This window comes from Lytechinus variegatus, chromosome 4 (genome assembly GCF_018143015.1).
Source record: "Lytechinus variegatus isolate NC3 chromosome 4, Lvar_3.0, whole genome shotgun sequence".
Taxonomy (NCBI): Eukaryota; Metazoa; Echinodermata; class Echinoidea; order Temnopleuroida; family Toxopneustidae; genus Lytechinus; species Lytechinus variegatus.
Window position 1 is genome coordinate 44,209,585 of NC_054743.1, and position 22,295 is coordinate 44,231,879.

Here is a 22,295-nt window from a genome sequence, read left to right on the forward strand (position 1 = left end):
AAGGAAAGAAAAGCCTGAGATAAATAATACAATGAAATGAAATAAAATAGAATAAGATTGGAAAAAAAACAATAGAATAAAATTAAATAGAAAATACAATGAAATTAATCATGAAATAAAATGAAACATTAAAAATCAAATAAAGTAATAGAAGTAAGAGAATGAAATGAAATTATATTTTTAAGCCATCCCGGGAGCCATCCCCCTACAGTTCACAACATACACGTGAATTTGTAAACGCAAGTCTCGGCAATATGGAGGCACGGCAGTTTGACCGTCTATCAGCGCGAGCTACGGGCGAGCTACATGCATACGGTATGCGCATTACATGTAGGTATGGAAAAAAAATCCCATAGAGATTGTACACGGACTATTTGTATATGAGTGCACATGGTGAACATCGTAATGCATGCAGACAGGGAAATTCGATATTTTATGGTTTCCTAAATTTGTAACTCTTGTTGGACTAACACAATCAGAAGAGGCACATCTGGGAGGGATTAATGTAAGTTAAAGACAAAGTCAATTCCTACTCAATAAACTTCATTCATGGGCAGTTTTCACTAAATTCAGGCCCGTCATGCCCGTTATAAAAAAAAAATAAAAAACCAGGCCAGCTCCACTCATATCATTATAACGTTAGCCCGGTTAGCTTAGGCCTAGCCCTAGGCCCTATTCGATTGATTGACGCTATTTTAGTATTGAGCTGATGTTTTTCACAGCCAGACTTAGGCATCGATCAAGGCATCAGCCATCATGGCCATCAGTGTTGAAATTACTTTTTATTTTTAGGAAGCGATTTTGAGGCCATATGATTTTGAAAAAACAAATATTAAGAGCCATTTTATAATTTTAGTTTTTACCACTTTACCAGAGCGATTTTTTTCATGAATCAAGATTTGTTTTCAGTGGCAGTGTATGTTGACAATTCACAAAGTCATGATTGGGTTGCGCATCGCAGTTTGTCCTGCTTCTTCGTTCTAGTTTACCATGTTTACAAATTCATTTAATATTAAACAATGTTTATTTAGATCTAGGCCTACATGTAGATATAACTTTATAAGTTAGGCCTAGATAATTGCGAATTATTTTTTTCTTCATTTTATTATTTAATTTGTTTTTTATTTGCCATGTTAATGTTTACATCAATACATCTAGTGATGTAGCCCGTCATGGAACGTTAAGACTAATGAGTAATGTTTATTGTTTGTATCTCGTTACCTGGACGTTGACTTAGTCTATACAAGTTTGTCCATCAAATTGAATAGGATGAAGTTTATCAAATTTGTATTTAGAGGAATCCTCCAAGATATCGAGAGTTTGAAACTCGATAGGCATTTTTCTGAAGCGCCGCGCCTTCAGTTACACGTCAGAAAGCGACCTTGAATGCGATGATGCATGAAAGCAAAAACTGTAGCTTCGCTGGCCTGGCTGCCGTAAACAGTAGACTGGACGGGCGCAGACAGGATCGATTTTCATTTTAGGAGTTGTACTTGGGCAGTTACGAGAGCGGTTCCAAAGCACATGAGGGTGGAATCGCTCATCCCTCAGTCTATTTTCAACCCTGCAAAGCATATTTTACCAGAGGCCCATGGGTTCAATAATTCTCATATAGTATCATACATGTATTTTCAACTTTCAAGTAACGTTTTGATTGTTTAACTGGCCAGCTTTTAAAAAATTAAAGTTGTAAGTCTGACTTTGGTTGGTTGGTTTGTTGGACATGCATGTAACGTTAGACTTGGCAAGGCCTAATGATTTTCAAACTGAAGACTTCATGTTGAAGTCTGATTCTGAAGTAAAAAATGAACAAATTCAGTTGACTTTTTTTTTTTACTAGATCAAAAGTAACTGTTAGTATTTTAACTCTGCCATGGTTTGCACTCTATCAACTCAAGTGTCATGTCATTGCTGCTGTCAAAGTGTAGGGCCTATGCTAACTTCGTTTAGACCCAACTTTAGATCTAGATCTGGATCTACAGTCAGTAGAGACTAGAGTGCTGGTCAGCTTCAGAAAAATAGGATCGTCCCAGTTTACAGGAATCGTCTCTGTTTTCAAAAGATTTCTCCACACAAGAAATCTAGGAAGGTTCATTCACCTTGTCAAGTGCCTACACCAATCAAGTGCGCTAGAATCTAGTCAATGTAAACATATCAGGTTTCATTTTTTATTGGAAGAGGGCAAGTCATGAAAAATAGACGGTGAACTTGGGCAGTAATTGCCATCTATGTCCCGCAGGGGTAAGTGAAAAAAAAACTGTCCACATAAACAAGGACAATCCCAATTTATCAATACACCATTTGTCTTGGTTTATGAGGATATATATAACAATCAAGCCCGATCAAGATATGAATGGATAAATCGTTTTTCTGTTTTAGTCATGAAAACGCAAAAAGCAAATCGCAACACGCTTTCCTCCCTGTGATTTTGTTTTTGCACTATCGCTCCGCAAACATCAAAATTGATGTCGATTCTCTGATTTGCTTTTCGTTCAATATTAAAGTGCGCCATCTACGTCAACAAAATGTCGAAAGGCTGATACCATATTTCATAATAATTATGTTAATAGAATTCAAAGTAAACCACCATTATAGCATATATGCACTGGCAAGCCATGGGTGCCGATAAGAGCTAACTCTGTTTTGAAGTCTTTTGAATCAGACTTCAAATCTTGGTCTTGTATTTTTTTTCTGAACCTTGCTTCAATTTTTAATAAAAAAATACTGACCTTGTAAAAATCATCCAAGTCGAGATTCAAGCCTCTGTCAGCAAAACGGACTAACCTCACATGGCATAATGTTTTTACCATTATGCCACACAAGTCGAGCTTATCGGGTGTTGAATATTATGCTTTATAGTTTGGACATGAATATTCATGAGGCATAGTCTGACCAAATTAAGCATATTGAGTACTGGGTCAGCGGAATCGACGCCAATATAGTCTTATCCGAATTATCAGGGCTTTCTTAGCCTTTTTAGAGGAGATTACAATGTAGCCTACTTGAAAGGAAATGTATATGTGTATGTCTAATTTTACCCGAATTTGATATTTTCACTTTCTATATAAAACATCTGAACTTTGTAAAGAAATATACCACAGTAATATATTTGTGTACAGTGATGATTCTAGAAAGTGGGGCTTTCATTTTAGCTGTTAATTATTGAAATGGTTAATAATGTTTTTATGGTTCATTCACTTAGATCGAAATGTCCTCTTTTTTGTTGAAAAATTAGGGGCTGATTGCACGAAAGGGTCTTTGCAAGAACCATCTTTCGTGTTACCCATTTATTATGATGTGCCATGTGAAACACATTTTAAATAAAGGTCTGCAAACATTTTACATGTCCATAAGAGTATTAAACAGAATCTTTTGTTTATAAAATGGGATATCTCATGCAATTATACCAAAATTGATTAAAAGCTAGCTAGCAAATTTCAGAAACACCCCAATGGTCCTTGCCTTTTAAAGATTTGAGTAATGCTTCACTGAAAATTATTTGGTCTCAGCTAGAATCCTTTTCTCTGACTTTGATCAATTTCATTTGTCGTAATTATTGAACAGTTGCTATTAATTGTAGGTTATTTACATGTAGATATCTTGTAATTTGTTCATCTTTCAGAGACAGCAACATGACAGAAGAAAGTCCCAGGAAAAGGGTAAGAATCAAAACAAATCATTTTATTCTGACAAGATAATATTTGTATTTTTGTTTTTCAATAATATATTTTATGTTGTTTTAATTTAGTGGTCTGAGCTGATATTCTTCAAACATTCTACATGTATATGGAATTAATTTTAATTCATCTTCACACAAATTTGAGTCCATGCATGTATTCAACTCCTGTCATTATTTTAATTTGCTTTTTAATCAGCCATTGAAGCCGAAAAAAGGAACATGTCACATGTTGTAGGAAATGTGGTTCATTATTGTGACTTTTTTAAAACTTTGTGTTCAGTATGATCTGATCTAAAAAGAAATCTGCAAACTTGAGATACATGTACAACATGATGTACATCTTATGGGTATTCTCGTGTGGTGTTCAAACCCACCATTACTACAGTGTACACGATCCGACTATGAGAATACTTGTTTAACAAAATACATTTTAAATGTAATAGTTTCAAGAAGTGAAATCATTTTATTTCAAGTTTAGCAAACTTAACGTAATGATAGGAATACTGTAATCAAAATCCTGCTTTGCTGCAAATCTTTTGTTTGGAATAAAGTCCTAATCGGCGTCAGACCGCTGATGACAATTCATATTTGGAATTGAATATGGTTTAATTCCTACAGAAGCTCAAAATAGACTGGAATTTTGATTGATCTGTTCAGAACTTTGATCATTAAAGATAAATTCCAGTATTGGTAACGATCTCAAAATGACTTTTTACAGAATCTAATATAATGACCACCCAAGTGTGTGTTTGTATGAATAAAAAATATGTGCCAAAGGATTCTGGAAGAAATTGTGTAATTGCTGAGAAATAAGCAAAATAAGCGCGGATTCGGTCACTTCCGTCGGGTCTTTATTCCAGCAATAATAATACGCTGTCCCACGTGTGCCTATCTGTGTTGGTGATCTTCAGTGTGAACATTTTTCAGCGTAGATTTCAAGATTTCACAAAGTTCAGTTTATGTAACTTTACCAGATCTAGATCCTCGATGATATACTGACAATTAAGCCTGGTTTTACAGACTTTCTCATGAAATCAGTGTTTACTGCAACTACTGGCATTTCTCTTTAATATTTGTAAATTTGGAAGTTCATACCAAAGGCTCTTACAATTTCTTTGATATTCAGAGGGTAACGGATTGTGTATTTGATCAAATTTGAACGAAAACTTACATTTACATTAGCTTAGTTTAAAGCTTAAGATTTTTTTTTTTTCATTTATTTTTATGAATGAATGAAAAGAGTTGGAAATTAATCTTGGCCATCTTATTATCGATGATGTGTTGGGAGGTAGTAAATTTTGTATTGATGTTCATGTATGATATTGTTTTCAGGCAAGGCTGTGTGAGGATGAGGTGGATAGTCTTTGTAAACCTGATCTGCAGGAACACATCAAAAAACAGGATGAATATATAGCAGAGCTGGAGGCAAGACTAGAGATGAGTGCTGCCAGTACTAGTAACAATGGTAAGAACATGTCATGGATTTATTTACTAATGATAGTTGGTGCCTGGACAAAGCTGTCAGGTTCCTCCAGGCAAGAGAAGTGCTACTGGCAGTTGAAAGGGATTGCAAGGAGATTGGTCTACTACTCATTGCCAAGAAGACAAAGGTAATAAAGGTGCCTGTAATATATTCATGGCACCACTATTACATGTACAACCATAGATGGTGCAGTACATGTACTTACATGAAAGATGAAGAGTGACTTCAGATATCTGGGTTTCTGGATTACATCGACGGACATCGGGATTAGACGTGCCCTCACATGGAATCCCTTGCATAGCATGAGGAAAGTCTGGAAGTTCAAATTTAAAGATGCCGTAAAAGAGCGACTTCTTGTTTCAAAAATTGAGTCTGTGCTGCTGTATGGATCAGACACAGCCCAACAAGAGAAAGCCCTGGATGGAATTTTATACACACGTACATGTGTGCTTCCGATAGCTCTAAATGTGTCATGGAGTGATTACATACAAAATTTATATGGTGGTCTGCCAAACAGTGCGTGAGAGAAGGATGACGTTAGCAGGAAGGACACTGTGTGTGGCACATGCACAAAGGTTGCGCAAGACTTGAAAGTAAACAGAGAGCGACACGGTCAACAAATTTTGTGTAGCAGATTTATTGCGAAAAATGTTGAGTCCCCAGTGTTGTTATCCATAATTTATTGTTCGAAATAGACATGAAATGAAATACTCCGAAAATTTGCTTTGCCCAATATTGATCGTGGGCCCGGCAGCCACTGTGCAGCGCCAGATCGACGAGGCTCTATCCCTTTTAATCGTTGAACGCCAAACAGGGTAGCAGCAACTCCCATCTTTTAACGTCTTTTGGTCTGACGCGGCCGTGGTTTGAACCCCGACCTCCCAGTTGTGAGACGGACGCTCTACCAACTGAGCCAACACACCGGTGTTAAGCTTATGGTTAAGCTTCTTAACATTCATTTGAATGGCCTTATAACTCAGCCATACTAATCAAAATAGTAGTATAACGGATTGCAAGATTTTGTTAAAATGTTCAACTCTACAGAAAAAGAATGCTTGAAAAATTTGTGCCACACATTCATGCTACGTAGATTTTTGTGTGGTTCCATATTGTTCCTGTGTACAGTGCAATTACCTTTTTTGGGAGACACAGATTTCTTTCTATTTGTTTTTGTTCCAAAGGCTGTAACTTTTCCATCAAATGTAAAGTTTCTTTTACAAATAGGCCATGAGCTTGGGGGCCTGCTATAGAAAAATTTACCTTTAAATGCATTTTAAAGTTCTAAATGACCTTTTCTGATCGGATTTAAATCAGGTTGTATCAAGTTTTGCTTTTGCGTGTAATTGCAATTTTTCTGGGGGGCCCCTGGAATGCGATTAATTCTTTAGAATATATATTTTCCTAGGAATATCTGATGATTTTTAGGGGGATCTTTTTTTTTAATTTTGAAGGTGATGGAGAGGACAAGCTTCGTCATCTCAAGGCAGCTCGCCGTGAACAGCTTCTTGTTATGAGATTGACCACCAAGGAACAGGAACTACATGAACTAGCTGTAAGTATTCAGTACCCTACAACATGGTAATAATAATAGGCATTTATATAGCGCTATCTATCCAGAAATAATCTATTTGGTGGTGCACTATTATTATTATTACCCCAGCATTAGCTTGAGCTGCCTTCCAGCGCTCAGTGCATTCAAGGAATGTATCCTGCCGGTTACCCATTCACCTCACATGGGTTGAGTGCAGCACAATGTGGCTAAATGAGTGCAGCACAATGTGGGTAAATTGCTGAAGGAAAGAATGCCATGGTTGAGATTGAGAATTGAACCGATATTACTCTGATTGGTCGAGATTATTGGTTATAGGTCAAGTTAACCCCAATTATAAGTTGATTTTAATTAAAAGAGAGAGAGGAAAAAAAAATTTCTTAAGAATTTTTTACCAACACCATTTCATTCAGTAACAACATTAAATTAACTGATTTCTGTGATAATTATTCCTTAGATGGACAAATGTTTTTAATTTCTCATCTTAGTAATTCATAGCAAATGGCAGAGAATTGCCATAGGAGCAATCGTTAACAGAGCAATTGTAAAGATTAACAGTGCGATCATTAACAGAGAAATTAATAAGTTATTAATTTTAACCCTATTCATGCTGTTTTGTCTTTCATGAAATAGAATCAGCTTGCAGATAAGAATCAAAATGCGAGCACAGCACAGCTTCGAGCTGCCACTGTGGATCCTGCTCTTAATCTCTTGATTCAACGTCTGAAGAAAGAACTGGAGGATAAGACCACCAACCTTCAACAAGCTCATGAGGATATGGCTGCTTGGAAATTCACTCCTGACAGGTAAACAACTTAAATATTAGGCTGAGAAGGGCAAGTCCTTTGTAATATATATACTTGCATAGAAGTGATGGTGTCACAATAACTCTTTGTTTGAATTTCAGCTTTTTGATACAATACCGTATTTTTATTTTGGGGTAAAATGGGTGAAGTGGATGGAGCTTATACTGCAAAAATGTATCTGGAATATTATTTATTTCTCATCACCATCGTCACTTCTTCGATGATATACTGACAATTAAGCCTTGTTTTACAGACTTTCTCATGAAATCAGTGTTTACTGCAACTACTGGAATTTCTCTATAAGTGGTATAGGAGCGCCTTGAGCACCTAACAAGGTGGATATGTGCGCAATATAAATATCCTATATTATTATTATTATTATATAAAAGCGGAATGTTATTATTATATATACTCGTTTATTCTCTTTACATTTCAGTCAAACTGGGAAGCGTTTGATGGCTCGTTGTCGTACACTGATCCAGGAGAACCAAGAGCTTGGTAAACAAGTATCTCAGGGAAAGGTAGCCCAAGTGGAAGCAGAACTAGCTCTGCAGAAAGAAATCAATGAAGAACTCAAGAACAGCCAGGATGGTAGGAAGGATGATTCCATCACATTTACTCTGCTCGGCTGTAAATTCCCCTTACTGTTCATATGACTAACTTCAGTCCTGGATGTAACAGGCCTTGAATACCCTTCTAGCAAAGGAGGGTTCCCTGCAAAAGCGGGGGTTCCGGCAAAAAGCTATAACCCAACCTTAATCTAACTTAAATCCCTATTCCACAAAGAGCAAGACCTCTGAAAAACTGCTGGAAGACCATGACACGGAGGTCTTTCTCGATTCCTGATGGATCTTTCAATGGTCTTTATGTTCCTCGTGAGTCCCAAAACATTTTGAAACGGTTTAAAACAGTCTTTCAAAAGTCTTTCAGGAAAATAATCTTCTGGTTGTCTTCTCGCAGTCTTTCAGTGGTCTTTCAATGAACTTTCAAAGTTTTTAGTCTTTCCATGATCTTCCGACAGTCTCTCAAGATTTTTGTGGAGATCGCTGAAAGAGTCACGAGAGGTCATTGAAAGATCACTGAAAGACCAGAAAAAGTCCATGGAAAAAATTCTGAAAGATCAATTGTTGCATAAAAGATCTCTGAAAGACCATTGAAAGAAATTTATAGGACTAGTCTAAGTCCAGTTAGAAGTATCAATCAGTCTTTCAGAGTTCTTTGAGGAATCTTTCCGAGCCATTCCACAGAGATGACAAATTTCAATTTTTGGTCTTTCAAAGGTCTCCCCCCTCTGTGGAATGGGGCCTTAAAACCCATTTCCTAACCCTAACCCTGCATCTTCGACAAAATAAAGCCTGGAGCAATTGTTGCAGGAGCAAATGTTGTGTCAACAAAATGAGAATGGGGACGTTCAGATTTTCACACTGAGACATTGTTTTGCATAGAATGTGAAATGTTTGATTGATCAAATGCAAACTTAATAGTGATTAGACCTGAGACAAAGAGAGATTATGGCATATCCACTCTACCTATCTTGATCATACATGTATTGCGACTGTGCACTGTTGAAGAGATGTTTTTGCACATTATAAATGTCTTTATTAGTATTATTATCCTTTATAATGTTCTTTTTGTTAGACTGAATCAATAGTACTTCCAAAGCCAAATTGTATACATAGATTGTTAAGTCCATAGTTATTAGTATCAGTCTTTTCTAAATCACTTTAAAACATTATCTGGCACTTAAAAAAAAAAAAATTATACTGGAACTCGACTTGTTGAAACCTCTTTTACCAGCAGACATTTGCTTTGTTTTGTGTCCCTTCTACAGAGATGTACGAGATGGTGATCCAACTGAACGACGAAGGGGAGGGCATGCAGAGTACCATCGTAGCACTTCAGCAAGAACTCAAAGAGAAAAAGCTGGAAATTGCCAGATTGACTTATGCTGCAGAGTCTGCCGGGATACTACTGACCCCCGACTCGGTAGCCGACATGAAACATGAACCTCAGCTTGAAGACAATGAGGAGCAAAACATGCAGCCGGTTAGTCCAACAAATATGCAAGAAAGCACAGAGGGTAAGCATGTAGAACCTTGTAAAGAGCTTGTAGACTATGAAGAAGAAAAGAAGGAGGTGGAGGAGGTGATGATGGAGGAGAAGAAGGAAGAGGAGTCATTTGATAAGCAGATACCTGATGTGAGAACTACAGAATACATAGATGAAGAGACACCAATGGAGGTGATGTCCCCGCATGATCAAGGTCCGGTGGAAAATAAGAGTTTGTCTGTGGAACCTTGGTGCAACCCATCCCACTTCGTCGAGTCTCCTGCTAGCCCGGTTGAGGAGGACCGCCGTAGTGCAGCTGATGAACCTGTCATCGGTGATGCAGATTTCAGGACAGAGGCGCCGTCCCAGGAGACGTGCGAACCACCCAACCCTGCGGCGGAAGGCGAGGAAATCCCTAAATTCCAAGGAGGGAATTCTGAAGCTCCAGACTCCAATGGTCAGTTGTTGATTGGAGATAGCCCTTCAGAACAGGAGCAAGTGGAAAGTACAGACTTCAGAGACCTTGTGAAGGAGGAAGAAGCGCAAGTCAGGACTCCAGTGGAGGAATCTTCTCAGGGAAGCTTACAGAGCGAGGATGCTCCCGAGATTGATGCTGTCAGTTCAAGGACGGGTGGCGGGTCAGGAACCCTGACCCCAGAATTCAGTACGAATGGCGATGACAGCCATTCTGAACCCCTTCTTTTCATACCCCAAAATAACGGGAAACGATCCGATCATGGGAGGTTGGGGGAGAGTGAGAATTGTGATTATGACGATGATAAAGAATCAAACACCTTGGGTAGAGATCATAGTACTTTCGGGGCTGCTATTGAGGGAGAGTTCAGCAGCAGTCTCGACGATGAATCCGACAAACAATCCGAAATTACCGACAAACAATCTGATATTTCTGATAAACAATCCGATGTCACTGATAAACAGTCAGACATCACCGATAAGCAGTCTGACGAAACGACTATTGATAATAATAACGGGCTGTCTAACCCAGGGGACGGAATAGATAGTAACTTGTCTAGTCCTCAAGAAGAACAAAATTGTGTGTCGGATGGGGAATTTGTAAGGACGACAGACAATGTGATAAACAAATCCATCAATTCAGTTTCATACAGTAACAGTCCAGATGAAAGGACTGATTTAGAACAGTGCGAAGAGATCCCTTCCGCTACAAACTCTAATCCCGAAGAGATTTCTGTCTGAGTCAACAATCGCACTAGTAAATCAAGCTTAACTTCACAAACTTCAGACAGTGTATCATAAAAATCTATGTTCCCTGTTCAGCCTCATGTTTTTTTTTATGTTTAATGAAAGTAATTGTAACTTGTGATATCTTTGGTGCACTTACAGTATCTTCTTTTTCTATCCTTGTCAAGAAAATATAAAGTCATGTTTTCAGAGATGCCAACCAATGATCCTGTATTGAAATGTAAGCTGACAGATATTTATTCTGTAATTCTGCATTTGTGTCATTGCTAATGATGGATGTAAATTGCATGGTAAAATAAGATTTGTTTCACCTTAAGTTTGCATTTTACCCTTTTTTCAAGGGGAAGTGCTTAACATTTGTGACAAAGTGAACGCATTTTTTGGTTGTGGTTGAATAGCGTCAGGTATAGAGCCCAAAAGTCTGTATACATGAGAAGAGTGAAAAGTCCGGATACATATTATGCCTATTTCTGTTGCATCAGTGTCCTTAATCCTTTGCTAAATGGTGTTTACAGGGAAAAATAAATCATTGAAATCATTCTTGCACATTGTCAAATTTCCAACTTGAAAACATATTCTTTATTGATATCCATTTATTTCAGACTTAAACTTAAAAAAGAGGATAAAATGCAGTATTAGGAAATATAAGTATACAGTGTATTACCATGTTGAAAAATGCAAATCGGGGAATAAAAATCGAAAAATTGGTCAAACAGACTTCAAATAACTTATTGTCACTAATAGGTAAAAAAAAAAAAAATGTGTCCATTCAATGTAGATGTATCAATCCATAATTAGTGTGCACATTGCACCATCACTAGACATATTCTGCAGTTTATGTTCTAATGAACAATTATTTTTCATTTTATATTTTGTAGAAAGTGTTTTGAAAACAAAGGAAAGAATAGTATCATCATTATTTGGCTGAGACAATCAGGGCAATTAAAAAAAAGAACTAAATTTTCATCATTAAAAATATCCCAATTTTCGAAAAAAAGTATTGTCTTTTCAAATATGAAGTTCATAAATGTCTCTATTCCTTGGTATGTCTCAGGTCGAGGAGAATATGTCCGGTCTAATTTTGATATTCTATGCACAATGTACTTTTCAAGTTATGCATAAGGTATGGTTCTATTCTAGGTATTTCAAAATCAATTTAATTTTGGAGATGTTTGTTTTGAATTTAATTCAAACACTATTTATTTTCAATATATTTTCAAAAGCTCTCTCCCCTTCAATCTTTTGTCTGATGGCTCTGTTACACAAAAGGTTTGTCATCAATCGCTAGGTGGCCAATGGTCAATCAAGGTCACCATTACAAATGATGACCAAATACCTTAACAGAAATGTTACCGATGGATGTGCAATCAATTGCAAACCCTTTTGTGACCGGGCCCTAGAACATTATGGCACCACCGGCAGAAAGAGACACACCCAGATTGATGTACTTGTGAAACTGGGACCAAGGAGGGGTCTTTACTCCTGAGGCATTTATTATTTTCATTTTTTGCTAGTTTTATATCTTGGATTTCGTTTTTTTTTTTATTACTTTTTTTTTTAATAATTGTTTTCTTGCCATTTTGTAACCTACTCAAGATTTGCAGGTTAGTCATTTCTTTACAGGATTACTCTTCAAGTTGTTGCAGAGTGGGTTTTTGATACCCAAAGTTGATGGCCATCTTGGATCTCTCCATAACACCTCTCAGAGACCAGGGACCCATTGCATAACAATTTTGCCATAGAAAACTCTGGCAAAAATATTGCCTGAGGTTTTCTTTCATGCAACAGGGCCCAGGTGGATGTTTCATAGAGCTGTTCAAATGTTATGAGGGATTTTGCTGATGACTAATGACTTTTATTACACCAGATTTCTACTGTGTTGAATTAGTGCTAAGAGGGGGTCATCAGTCATTTGTAAAGTAGTTTGTAACTTACAATTAGCTTTATGAAACAGTCGGCATGTTTCATAATGGACCTTCAATACAACAATATTTAATTTGTCATGAAAAATAAAAATATGGTCTTGACTAGGCAGCCAATAAAAATCAAGGTTTCCTTGGTATTGACGGTAATCGTAATTGTTTATGAAAAATAGGCCTCGAGCCTTTGGAGCAAAAATTGAAATTGGTGGGAAAATCATTTGCATATTTGGATAATTAATATTTTATGCCTTTTGCATATTTGGATAATTCATTTTTTATGCCATTTATCCATGAATTACAAGATGTACCTGAAGATATGCATCAATGAAAATAATAGTGATATTATGAATGATTATGATTACTTAAATATTTATGATAATGATAGCAGTAATTATGATACTAAATAGAATTAATTATAATAATCCTAATGAAAATTATCATTTATTTCTTCTGCACACTTTTGTCACTTTTGTGTGTACTTCTTTAAAGATAAATTAAGAGAAGAGATGCATTTTTTAATAGATATTTTAAAGATATCAACCTAGGTTGTATCAAAGAAATCAAGGAACTGCTTTAAAGTATGTTAGTACATTAATGGGGAAAGGTTGGCATCTCTGAAAATTCTTATCATATTTTCGTTCTGTTATGTCACGTATGTCAGCTTACATTACTTCCAGATCTCTCCAACCAAAATGCATATGTCAACTACGTTTCCTGTTTAAAAAGGTAGGGTCCATGGATGGAAAAACATTTGAGAGTCCCTTATAGATTCTCTTGCAATGGTACTGGAAAAGACCTGGGTCCCAAAGCACAAGGGTTTGCGATTGATCGTACTCTTGATTTTTACGATTGATTGTACATTGTAGTCAATGCAATCAGTTGTAGAAAAATGTCTTATGATCATTGCTAAGCTTTGTGTTGCGGGCCCCTGGGTTTCATAATACAAAACTTAGCCATTGATCGCAGAAGAGATTTCAACAAATGAACACAATACAAATTGAACAGCAATTGAACACAATATAAAATCAAATGTAAAAATTAAATCATACATACAGATGTTCTTGCTTAGTGTTTTGTTTGTGGTAGCAAGTGGTGATCAATCACCCCTCGTGATTAAGGAGCATTCAGACGTGATCTATCACAACTGGTGATTGATAACGATATCCATTGCAACTAGCGATAATGTCCAAGGGGGGGGGGATGTCTTGCCTAAAGCCCAGTGCACACAATGCGATGCTATTGCACTGAAATATGGTTGGAATAAGTTGCCAGTCGTGTCTTGGTGCAATCGCATTGCAGGCCAGCCTGCACATTGCAAGCGCTCTGCAACGCGCTGCATCTACATGGTGCCTATGCACTGATACAGGGCCGATTTGATGCATGGTTTTTTGCCATCTCTGAGTTGCCATTTGTCCCAGATTTGGGGGTACAACATGTTCATTTCAGATTTTTAGACTTAAATCAAATGTCAACTGAAATTTAAAATTTGAGGTCTAACCTTGACCAATGATCATTCAACTTCAGCTCTGAAGCAGTTAAACCAATTTAGGCCAGTCAAATAGTCATTTTCCAATTTACTATTTCGAGTTGCTTGAAGATCCAGTGCAACAACCTAATTACGTGACCGGGGATAGACTCGGCCAGAAGAACGACCATGATTTTGGCCAGTGGTTTGTTTATGTGTTCATTGTTGGCGTAGGAATTGGTCATGATGTCATTGTCTAGGACAAATCTGATTGGCTGAAATTACCAAAATTGCAAAAGAATCCCTGGAAGATTTGACATGTCAGATGTCTGAGATTAGGTCTGCTATTTTTCTGCAACATGTCGGATTGCAGTTGCAGAGCGTTGCAGGTTGGCGCACACAGGATTTTGTTGCAATCGGATCTTAGTGCTATTGCTTCACTTAATGTGCGCTGGGCTTTAATGGATGGACGAATGACATATATCTCAATAGACGTCTTGCTAAAAGACATTTAATACTTTGGGAGTTAAACCCTGGCCCTTATACTTTTAAAGTTTTGGGTCTCGTCTACAGCACCTTAATTGAGAGTTCATGTGTAATATTTGGTATAGTTGAACTGGATAAGTTATATGATTATAAAAGTGTAAGTGATTTGATAATTTCTCAATTGTTTCCCGTGGAATGAAGGATCACATTGTTAACCCAAACTACACAGAGTCGTGCTTCTCTGATCCTTTGTCATTTTTTTTTACTTACGGACATTGTAATCCTGAACCTACCGAAATTGACCTTGTTATTTATCGTCAGAAATAAACATATTTTCCCGTTTGCAATGCATATCATTGTTGATTAAGTCAAAATTCATGAATTCAATTCATGAAAGCTTCTCTTGAAGAGCTAAAATCTTAGGCAGATGCAATTCCTTTGAAAATATTCTGAAATAAATCCAGCGTAGCAATCCAAAGATAAATTTTGAACCAATAATTGCAGTGTAGTACGGACATGATCTATGTACAGCCTACAGGTCATGTTAGATGTTTGTTCAAAATGGAACAATATCTATGATGTTGATTTCTCAATATTTCCCCGAGTAAGTAATACGACGGGTGTATGAAAGATACCATATGCAAGGTGTATTGTGGGTAGAATTGTAAAAGGGACTTCGAATTGTTCACTTTTGTGAATCATCATTAAAGTTGCATTGAAGCAACAATGTCAAAAAAGTGACAACACTCTTGTGTATAGATGTACTCTAAAAAAAAGTATTTTGGTTGTTTCATTCCAAGTCATTGGCTGTCTTGAATATTTTTTTAAAAGTATTATGTAAAAAAAAATACCTTGTGATTGTCCCATGCCGATTTCAGAGTTGGAAGAAGTACTAATGTGCTTGTAGAATGTTGAAATGTTACTGAATTTCTGACAATGTGACCACTTAATGTGACCACCCGGCTTTAATAAAATCTACAATAATCCTCTATGCATGGTTCTCTCCTATGTGCCAAAATCGTGCCAATACTTGGGATTCAAAAATTGTTTAAAAAAGAATTAACTTTTGGGAACCGTAAAATAAAGCTTAGCGATTGATTATGGAGCTGATTTTATGATTGATTGTTGTGAGTGATCATAATAATAATATAGGTTTATTTACCCAGGGAAGCCACTTCAGTTCTGAAAACTGTTCTCCCAGCGGGCCCTGCTATTACCCCAGCTTTAGCTGGGCTGCCTTGGCGCGCAAAGCATTCAAGGAATTTCTTCCTACTGGGTACCCATTCATCTCACCTGGGTTGAGTGCAGCGCAGTGTGGATAAATTTCTTGCTGAAGGAAATTAGGCCATGGCTGGGATTAGAACCCAAGGCCCTCTGTTTCAAAGTCAGAAAATTAATCCACTGGGCCCTAACGCTCCATATCATAAAAGTCAGTCCCATGATCAAACACTGAGCTTTCTGTTACAGGGCCTTGAAAAGGCAACTCTTCCCCTCCTACTGCAATAAATAATATTTTGTGACCCAATGCAGTATTCTGTAATTTCTTTAAGACCATTTTCATTTTGAACTGCTGTTTCATCAAATCTGGTATGTTATGCACAATCTCCTTTTTGAGTGAAGCTCTGATATCTGACCTCGTCATTGCATATGTACCTGAAATTCTGCCACATTGAATAAAGTGATATATCGTCACTGGCTGTTGAAACCTCTTATTCAAAAAAAGGGATTGAGGACCAACTTAAAAAAGCTTCATTTTAGGAAAGTGGCATTGGTGGCAGGCTCATATTTTGTGAAAAAAGTCTCCTGATTCTTGTAGAGAACTCTTCCAAGGCAAAATAATGTTGCCAGTTATGTCATATACTCTTGTATCAAGCTTTTTGTGAGCTGTCCTGCAGAGACGATAGCTATTCATCAATTTTAAGAACTAAACTTATCTGCTTCTTCAACTATACTGTATGTAGATGGAATACCTAAATTAATTTTGAATGTCTTCTATATTCTGAACTTGGTGGTCACTCACAACATTAGCAATTTTTTTTTCTCGATCAATGATGAATCACTTCTGATTCAAATTGGCAACCGATGTATGCTGCTGCTAAATCATTTCTTCATAATAAACATGACGGCTAAATTCACAAAGGAGGTTTAGAGGTAGTTTTTACTGTGAAACCTGCCTACGACTAGATGGAAAGTAGGCTTAGTTCCTAACGCTTAACCGGTCAGGTAAAAATTACCTCAATAGTGGCTTGGATGTTACTAAGCCATTAAGTCTTGTCTCCAAGTTTCATGATGACGTGCTACCTTTAAAGACATTGTTAAACATTCTAGAGATTATCCTGCTGTTGAAAGAAAGAAAAAATAATACGTGCAAACACTTTCTAGATATCAGTGTGACTGAAAAATCATTTAATTTCTCTGCCTGGAATGATAATTGTATATGGAATAAAATTGTAAATGTGTTTTATATATTTACTTTTTTGAAGCACCAGTGATTTTCAGGTCCAAGTGTATTCAGGGCTTCATGTTACCATGCAATTACAGGCACAGATGAGAATAATATTTGGACCTTCCAGCTCAAAACTTGTTGAAGCTAAATCAATCTTGAAACAATGCCATGTTTAAACAGTGGGTACGCTTTCACCTGTGTAGGTGTGAATAAGTGAATACTGCCAAATGCACGATTGCATGAATGAACAAATTGTGTAAGATTCCTTGTGCACAAAAAAGCACAGGGCCCCAGTTGCATAAAAGTTACTATATGTCTGACTTTCATAAAATCCCTGATTTTGAATGGTTGTTCTTGATTTGATTGGATGGTTACCATGGAGGTTTCATAATACAGTGAAACCTGTGTGTAAAGACCACCCAAATGAGACAAGATATGCCGTCTTCATTAGCAGGTCTTTCGTGGACAGGTTCCTGTAATGCATGTTCCAATGGGGAAACACTGTTGGGGGAGGCAGTCAAAATTATTGCTGTACACATGTGTGACAACAAAAAATGCTTTTAAAAGGGTGTTTTTTCAGTTAAACATGCGGGCCGCACATGCACTCGTTAAGGGTATCAAAAACACTGATTTAAAAAAAGGGTGGTTTTGAAAGAATGTTCAATGGTCAATCGCGGGGCCAGACGTATTTAGGCTTTTCCGAAGCTTTTTTTTTTGGGGGGGGGGTCCGTATTCTGGTGACAACTTGTTTAGGGTCCAAAATAAAACGAAGCCCACAAAAAACTTGTTTAGGGGGTTATTTTGCACACAGAGAAAAACTTTTTTAGGGGGTTTTGGGAAATAATTTGGTCATGCATGTGTACAGCAATACATTTGACCGCCCCCCCCCCCCCCCCGATACTGTTCAAAGGAAACAGAATGAGTGGTCTTTATACACAGATGGTTGTTAAGCAGGTGAGTGTTTTATGAAGCTGTTCATAACTTAAACGCAACTTTTCAAACGACTGGGGACCATTTCTTATGAACCAAGTCAACAGCTACAAAAATCTGGTTTATAGCATTTACCACAAAAAAGGGTCACAACTCTGTAAATTAGCCCAACTGGGCATTGTGGCGTGCGCCTGTAATCCAAGCTACGTGGGGAAGTTACAAATTGATCCAGAGGTTCGAGCCCTGGTAACGTCTTTCAGATGGTGACGTTAAAGGTCGGTCCCAGATGTCAATAATCATATCTGATTGATACACGTCTGACAAAACTCAAATACACACACATACACTCTCATAACTTATGAACAGCTTTATAAAAACCCACCAGATCGGGTGACCGTTTCATAAAGCTGTTCGTAAGTTAAGAGCGACGTTAAGAACGACTGGTGATCCTTTCTTACGCGCTAAACCATCGCCAATTCAATATACCACTTACCGCAAGAAGGGATCACCAGTTGTTCTTAAAGTCGCTCTTAACTTACGAACAGCTTTATGAAACACCCACCTGATTGTTTCTTTTATGCAATGGGCCCACGTGTATATTGTTATTAAACTTCCTTTATGAATTTGAGCCGGATTGAGTAGCTAATATTTGTTTAAATCTTAACCTGCAAAGGTCAATAACTAGCACCGCATGATACACATGAATCCCATAGTCCTCAAATTTGATTGGATTTCTCTGGTGTGTTGATAGTTAATTGAAATGTTTCACATGTACTGGCCCAGCAGTGTTTACGAAGGCAGCATTTTGATGATTTGTTCAAGGAAGTATCCTTTCCTTCATGTTTGACGTACAAAATTGGCAGAATTATGATGATATAAAAATCTGAATGATTATTAAAAGAACGAAGAATCTTTGGGATCTGAGTGGGTTTTGTTTCGTTTAATGTTTCTCTGTTAATTAATGTGTCATTCCATCAGGTTGGGGGGTGGGAGGTGTTTCACACAAAGATTAAATATGACTTAAAGTCATGCTTAGTGCTGACATGCACATGTGCAACACGCAATCTTATTGATTAATATGCAGTAACACATATCCTGTAAGCATGATTCGAGCAACACGGTGAAGCCTTTTATACAGCGCCACAACAGAAAATTTAAGTGCGACTCTTAAAGGGATCGTTTAACTTTGTGAGCAGCTGATTTTAAAAATTCTCAAACTGAGACGATACATGTATATGAGTGCCTGTATTTGTCCTAAAAAACCCTGAAACAGACCATTATATAGGATGAAAAACTCTTTAGATACAAGGAGCAATTCATTAGCTTGATTTTTGAGAACTGTCTAGTAGATGGGTTAAGCTTATGACCAGTTTTCTCCAATTCAAAAAGTCTGTTGGCTATGTTGACTGCCTTCTGCTGTGTGTATCTCCTATACACACGCTATTATTAGCTGCACTGTACATTCAGTGTATACCTTGTACACACTGTATGTAGGTCATGCTGTGTTCATCTAGTGTTGACTTGTTGTGTTGCACAGATTCGCTCTATGCACATGGTCATTGAAACCACCTCCCAATTATTTTCAAACTTTGGTTTACATCTCCAGGTTTTAAAATTGATCCTGTAGATATAATACTTTGAAACTTTTGGGATGGTATTTTTACAATATAAGCCTAATTTTAAGCCCATTTTCAAGAACCAAAATGAGAATTTTATAAATCAGAACAAAGTGAAAAGATCACTTTAAGTCATACTTTGTGATACACCCCCAGGTGGGTATTTCATAAAGCTGTTTGTAAGTTACTAATGACTTTATAAGACACGACTGGTGACCCTTTCTTGTGCTAAATGATATAAAGCTGACTTGCATGCAGCACCTAAGAACATGTTCCTGTCGTGTTCAAGTTGTGTACAACTGTACTTCCAGCTTTATGGAACACCCAATTGTCTCATTTGTACCTTGCAAATATTTGCATCTACACCAAAGAAAAAAAATAGTCTCGCTAATAGCGTGAACTATTAAATCAAACGGAATATATTGTATTTTTGGTCCTGAGAATCTATTCCCCAAGTTATGTAAATGTTGCGTCTATGCAACAGTGGTGAGAACATTAATTTGAATTGCAACAAATTCATACATATTCAGTTATTACATTAAGAGACTTTAATTACATCAGACATTCCTCACATTGATACATCAATCCTAGCCACTTCCGAATTGATCTTCATTATGAGATGAAACAGATGATACCAACGTTACATGAACATGATTAGGTGCCCCAACCCGATGGGATCTCCCTTTAGCGATTCGGTTGGATGTGAAAATCAAGGAAAGAAATTGGTATTCTCACTATACAGTGTGCGTATTATTTGTAGGAGTTCACTTTTAATAAAAGCTGAAAAAGGCTTAATTAAATATTGGTCCAAGTTTGGTGAAAATCCATCAAGAATAGATATTGATTTTAACTTTTTATCTGTCATGCGTTCTCAAGCAGCTGCCCTTTAATACAATGGGAGAATATAAATTTCATAAATATTCAATTTTATAACCGTTCCCAATGATTAAAAATGTAATTCTCACTGAAGCGGGTATGATATGTACAAGTATCTTGATGAAAAATGTAATGTGCGTGCAGATAAAATTATTTTCAATTAAATTTCAATTATCTGAGAAAATTTTATAGAATTTAGAACACATGACATATGGAGGAGCTGTTCACATGCACCATTGAAAATCAAAACTGAGAAAAAAACATAACTCGGATATTCTTGGATGGATTTTTGATTGCTCTGAATTCCCGTCGTAATGTGTCTTTTGGAGTGTCATCCAGGCTATTCATTGATTTTCAAGGCTTGACAATGGGAAGGGAGCAGGAACCGTGTTCAGGTACTCATTTGAGCACGCTCCCAAACTGAGTGTTTTGTAATTCAGGTTTAATGAAACAATCATACAGAAAATTGAGATAATCTTTTGTGTAGAATATCTTTTATTGCACAGAAAATATATACAAATCAACAAGACGAACAAAACGACATATTCCTCAACATATACATATACAAGTCCCTTTTAACGTTCCACTTTACTTCCATACCAACGCGTGGCACATGACAAGTGGTGCCACAGGGGTGGGGGCTTTAATCAGTTTAAAAACTTATAAGTTAAATGCGAGGAAGGGGTGATGGAAAATTACTAATCTCTTTTTCTTTATTACGAGAGGACAAATGCCCCCCAAAATGTTTTGGTTATCAACCCCCTCTCCATGCCCTACCACCACCCCTGAGCACGACTAGTCACTTTAATAAAAAGCTAATTTCAGACTTGATGCAACAAAACTCGCTAACCATTTTCATGTTGCTAATACAAATTGTATGCTTTAAGTCTAACCAAACAACGGTCCACTGTTGTGTGAACGAAACTCATGACATCATGATGACTCGTGTCATAAAAAGGACTTGTGATGCAGCAATGACAGCAACAGTGATGTTGAATCACAAGTCCTGTTGAAATGTCACAAGTTTCTTTGCATAATTTTGGACAGATTAATTTGTGATATCTTGCTACAATCTCCACCATATGTTCAAAAGAATGTGATTGTGGGACAGTTCTCTGCCCAGCACGAAAAAGTAGCGAGCCTCTGAACAATTTATGCGTTTTGATATTGACGTTGTACACAACAATTTTGCAGAGCTTTGTTGCCAAGTTTTGTTGCATCATGTCTGAAAGGGCCTTGTGATAAGCCCTCATCAGGTGCAGAGAAATAGTCTGATAGCACAATCATAAGGCTTCAGTACCTATTGTTTTCTTTGGTGCTTTAGACAAATTCTGTACCATCAATCTTTAAGATCTCATAGCAAATGATTCTAAAGATTTATAATTTGGTATATTTCTGATTCTGGAACAATTATATGAAATTCATTCTTTAAACTTGTTACTGGCAATTTAATCATTTCTCATGTGCTTTACTTGGAACAAGTTTTGAACAGAATTAAATGTTAATTAAAAAAGAGGATTTTCTGAACTGAATTAGTTGGATGTTGTATTCAGAAATTGGCTTAGAAACTTTTAATGATGGCAGCAGCATATGGTTTACAGTTTATAATTTTGAAGGCTTGAATACTTTGAAGGTTTGATATTCCTCGAAAATTCATTCATTCGAAGATTTGTGAATCAAAAGGTATGTTATTCTGAAAAATGAATTGAGGTTCCATATTCTGAAGGTTGGTTAATCCAAAAACAAAACAAGGTTTATTCCGATTCG

The 22,295-nt window shown here is 36.9% G+C and overlaps 1 protein-coding gene across 2 annotated transcripts; it reads left to right on the plus strand.

The window, feature by feature from the left end:
- Positions 1-229: 229 nt before the first annotated feature.
- LOC121414147 (enolase-phosphatase E1-like) lies at positions 230-11,440 on the plus strand. Of its 2 annotated transcripts, none has more exons than XM_041607217.1 (7): positions 230-334; positions 3,623-3,659; positions 5,012-5,144; positions 6,614-6,714; positions 7,345-7,517; positions 7,954-8,108; positions 9,349-11,440. In XM_041607217.1, the coding sequence occupies exons 1-7, from the start codon at positions 255-257 to the stop codon at positions 10,779-10,781; spliced, it is 2,112 nt and encodes a 703-aa protein (XP_041463151.1). In that variant the 5' UTR covers positions 230-254; the 3' UTR covers positions 10,782-11,440. The 2 variants fall into 2 exon arrangements, with proteins under 2 accessions (XP_041463151.1, XP_041463152.1); XM_041607218.1 differs by having other exon boundaries at positions 260-505.
- The last annotated feature ends 10,855 nt before the right edge of the window (positions 11,441-22,295 follow it).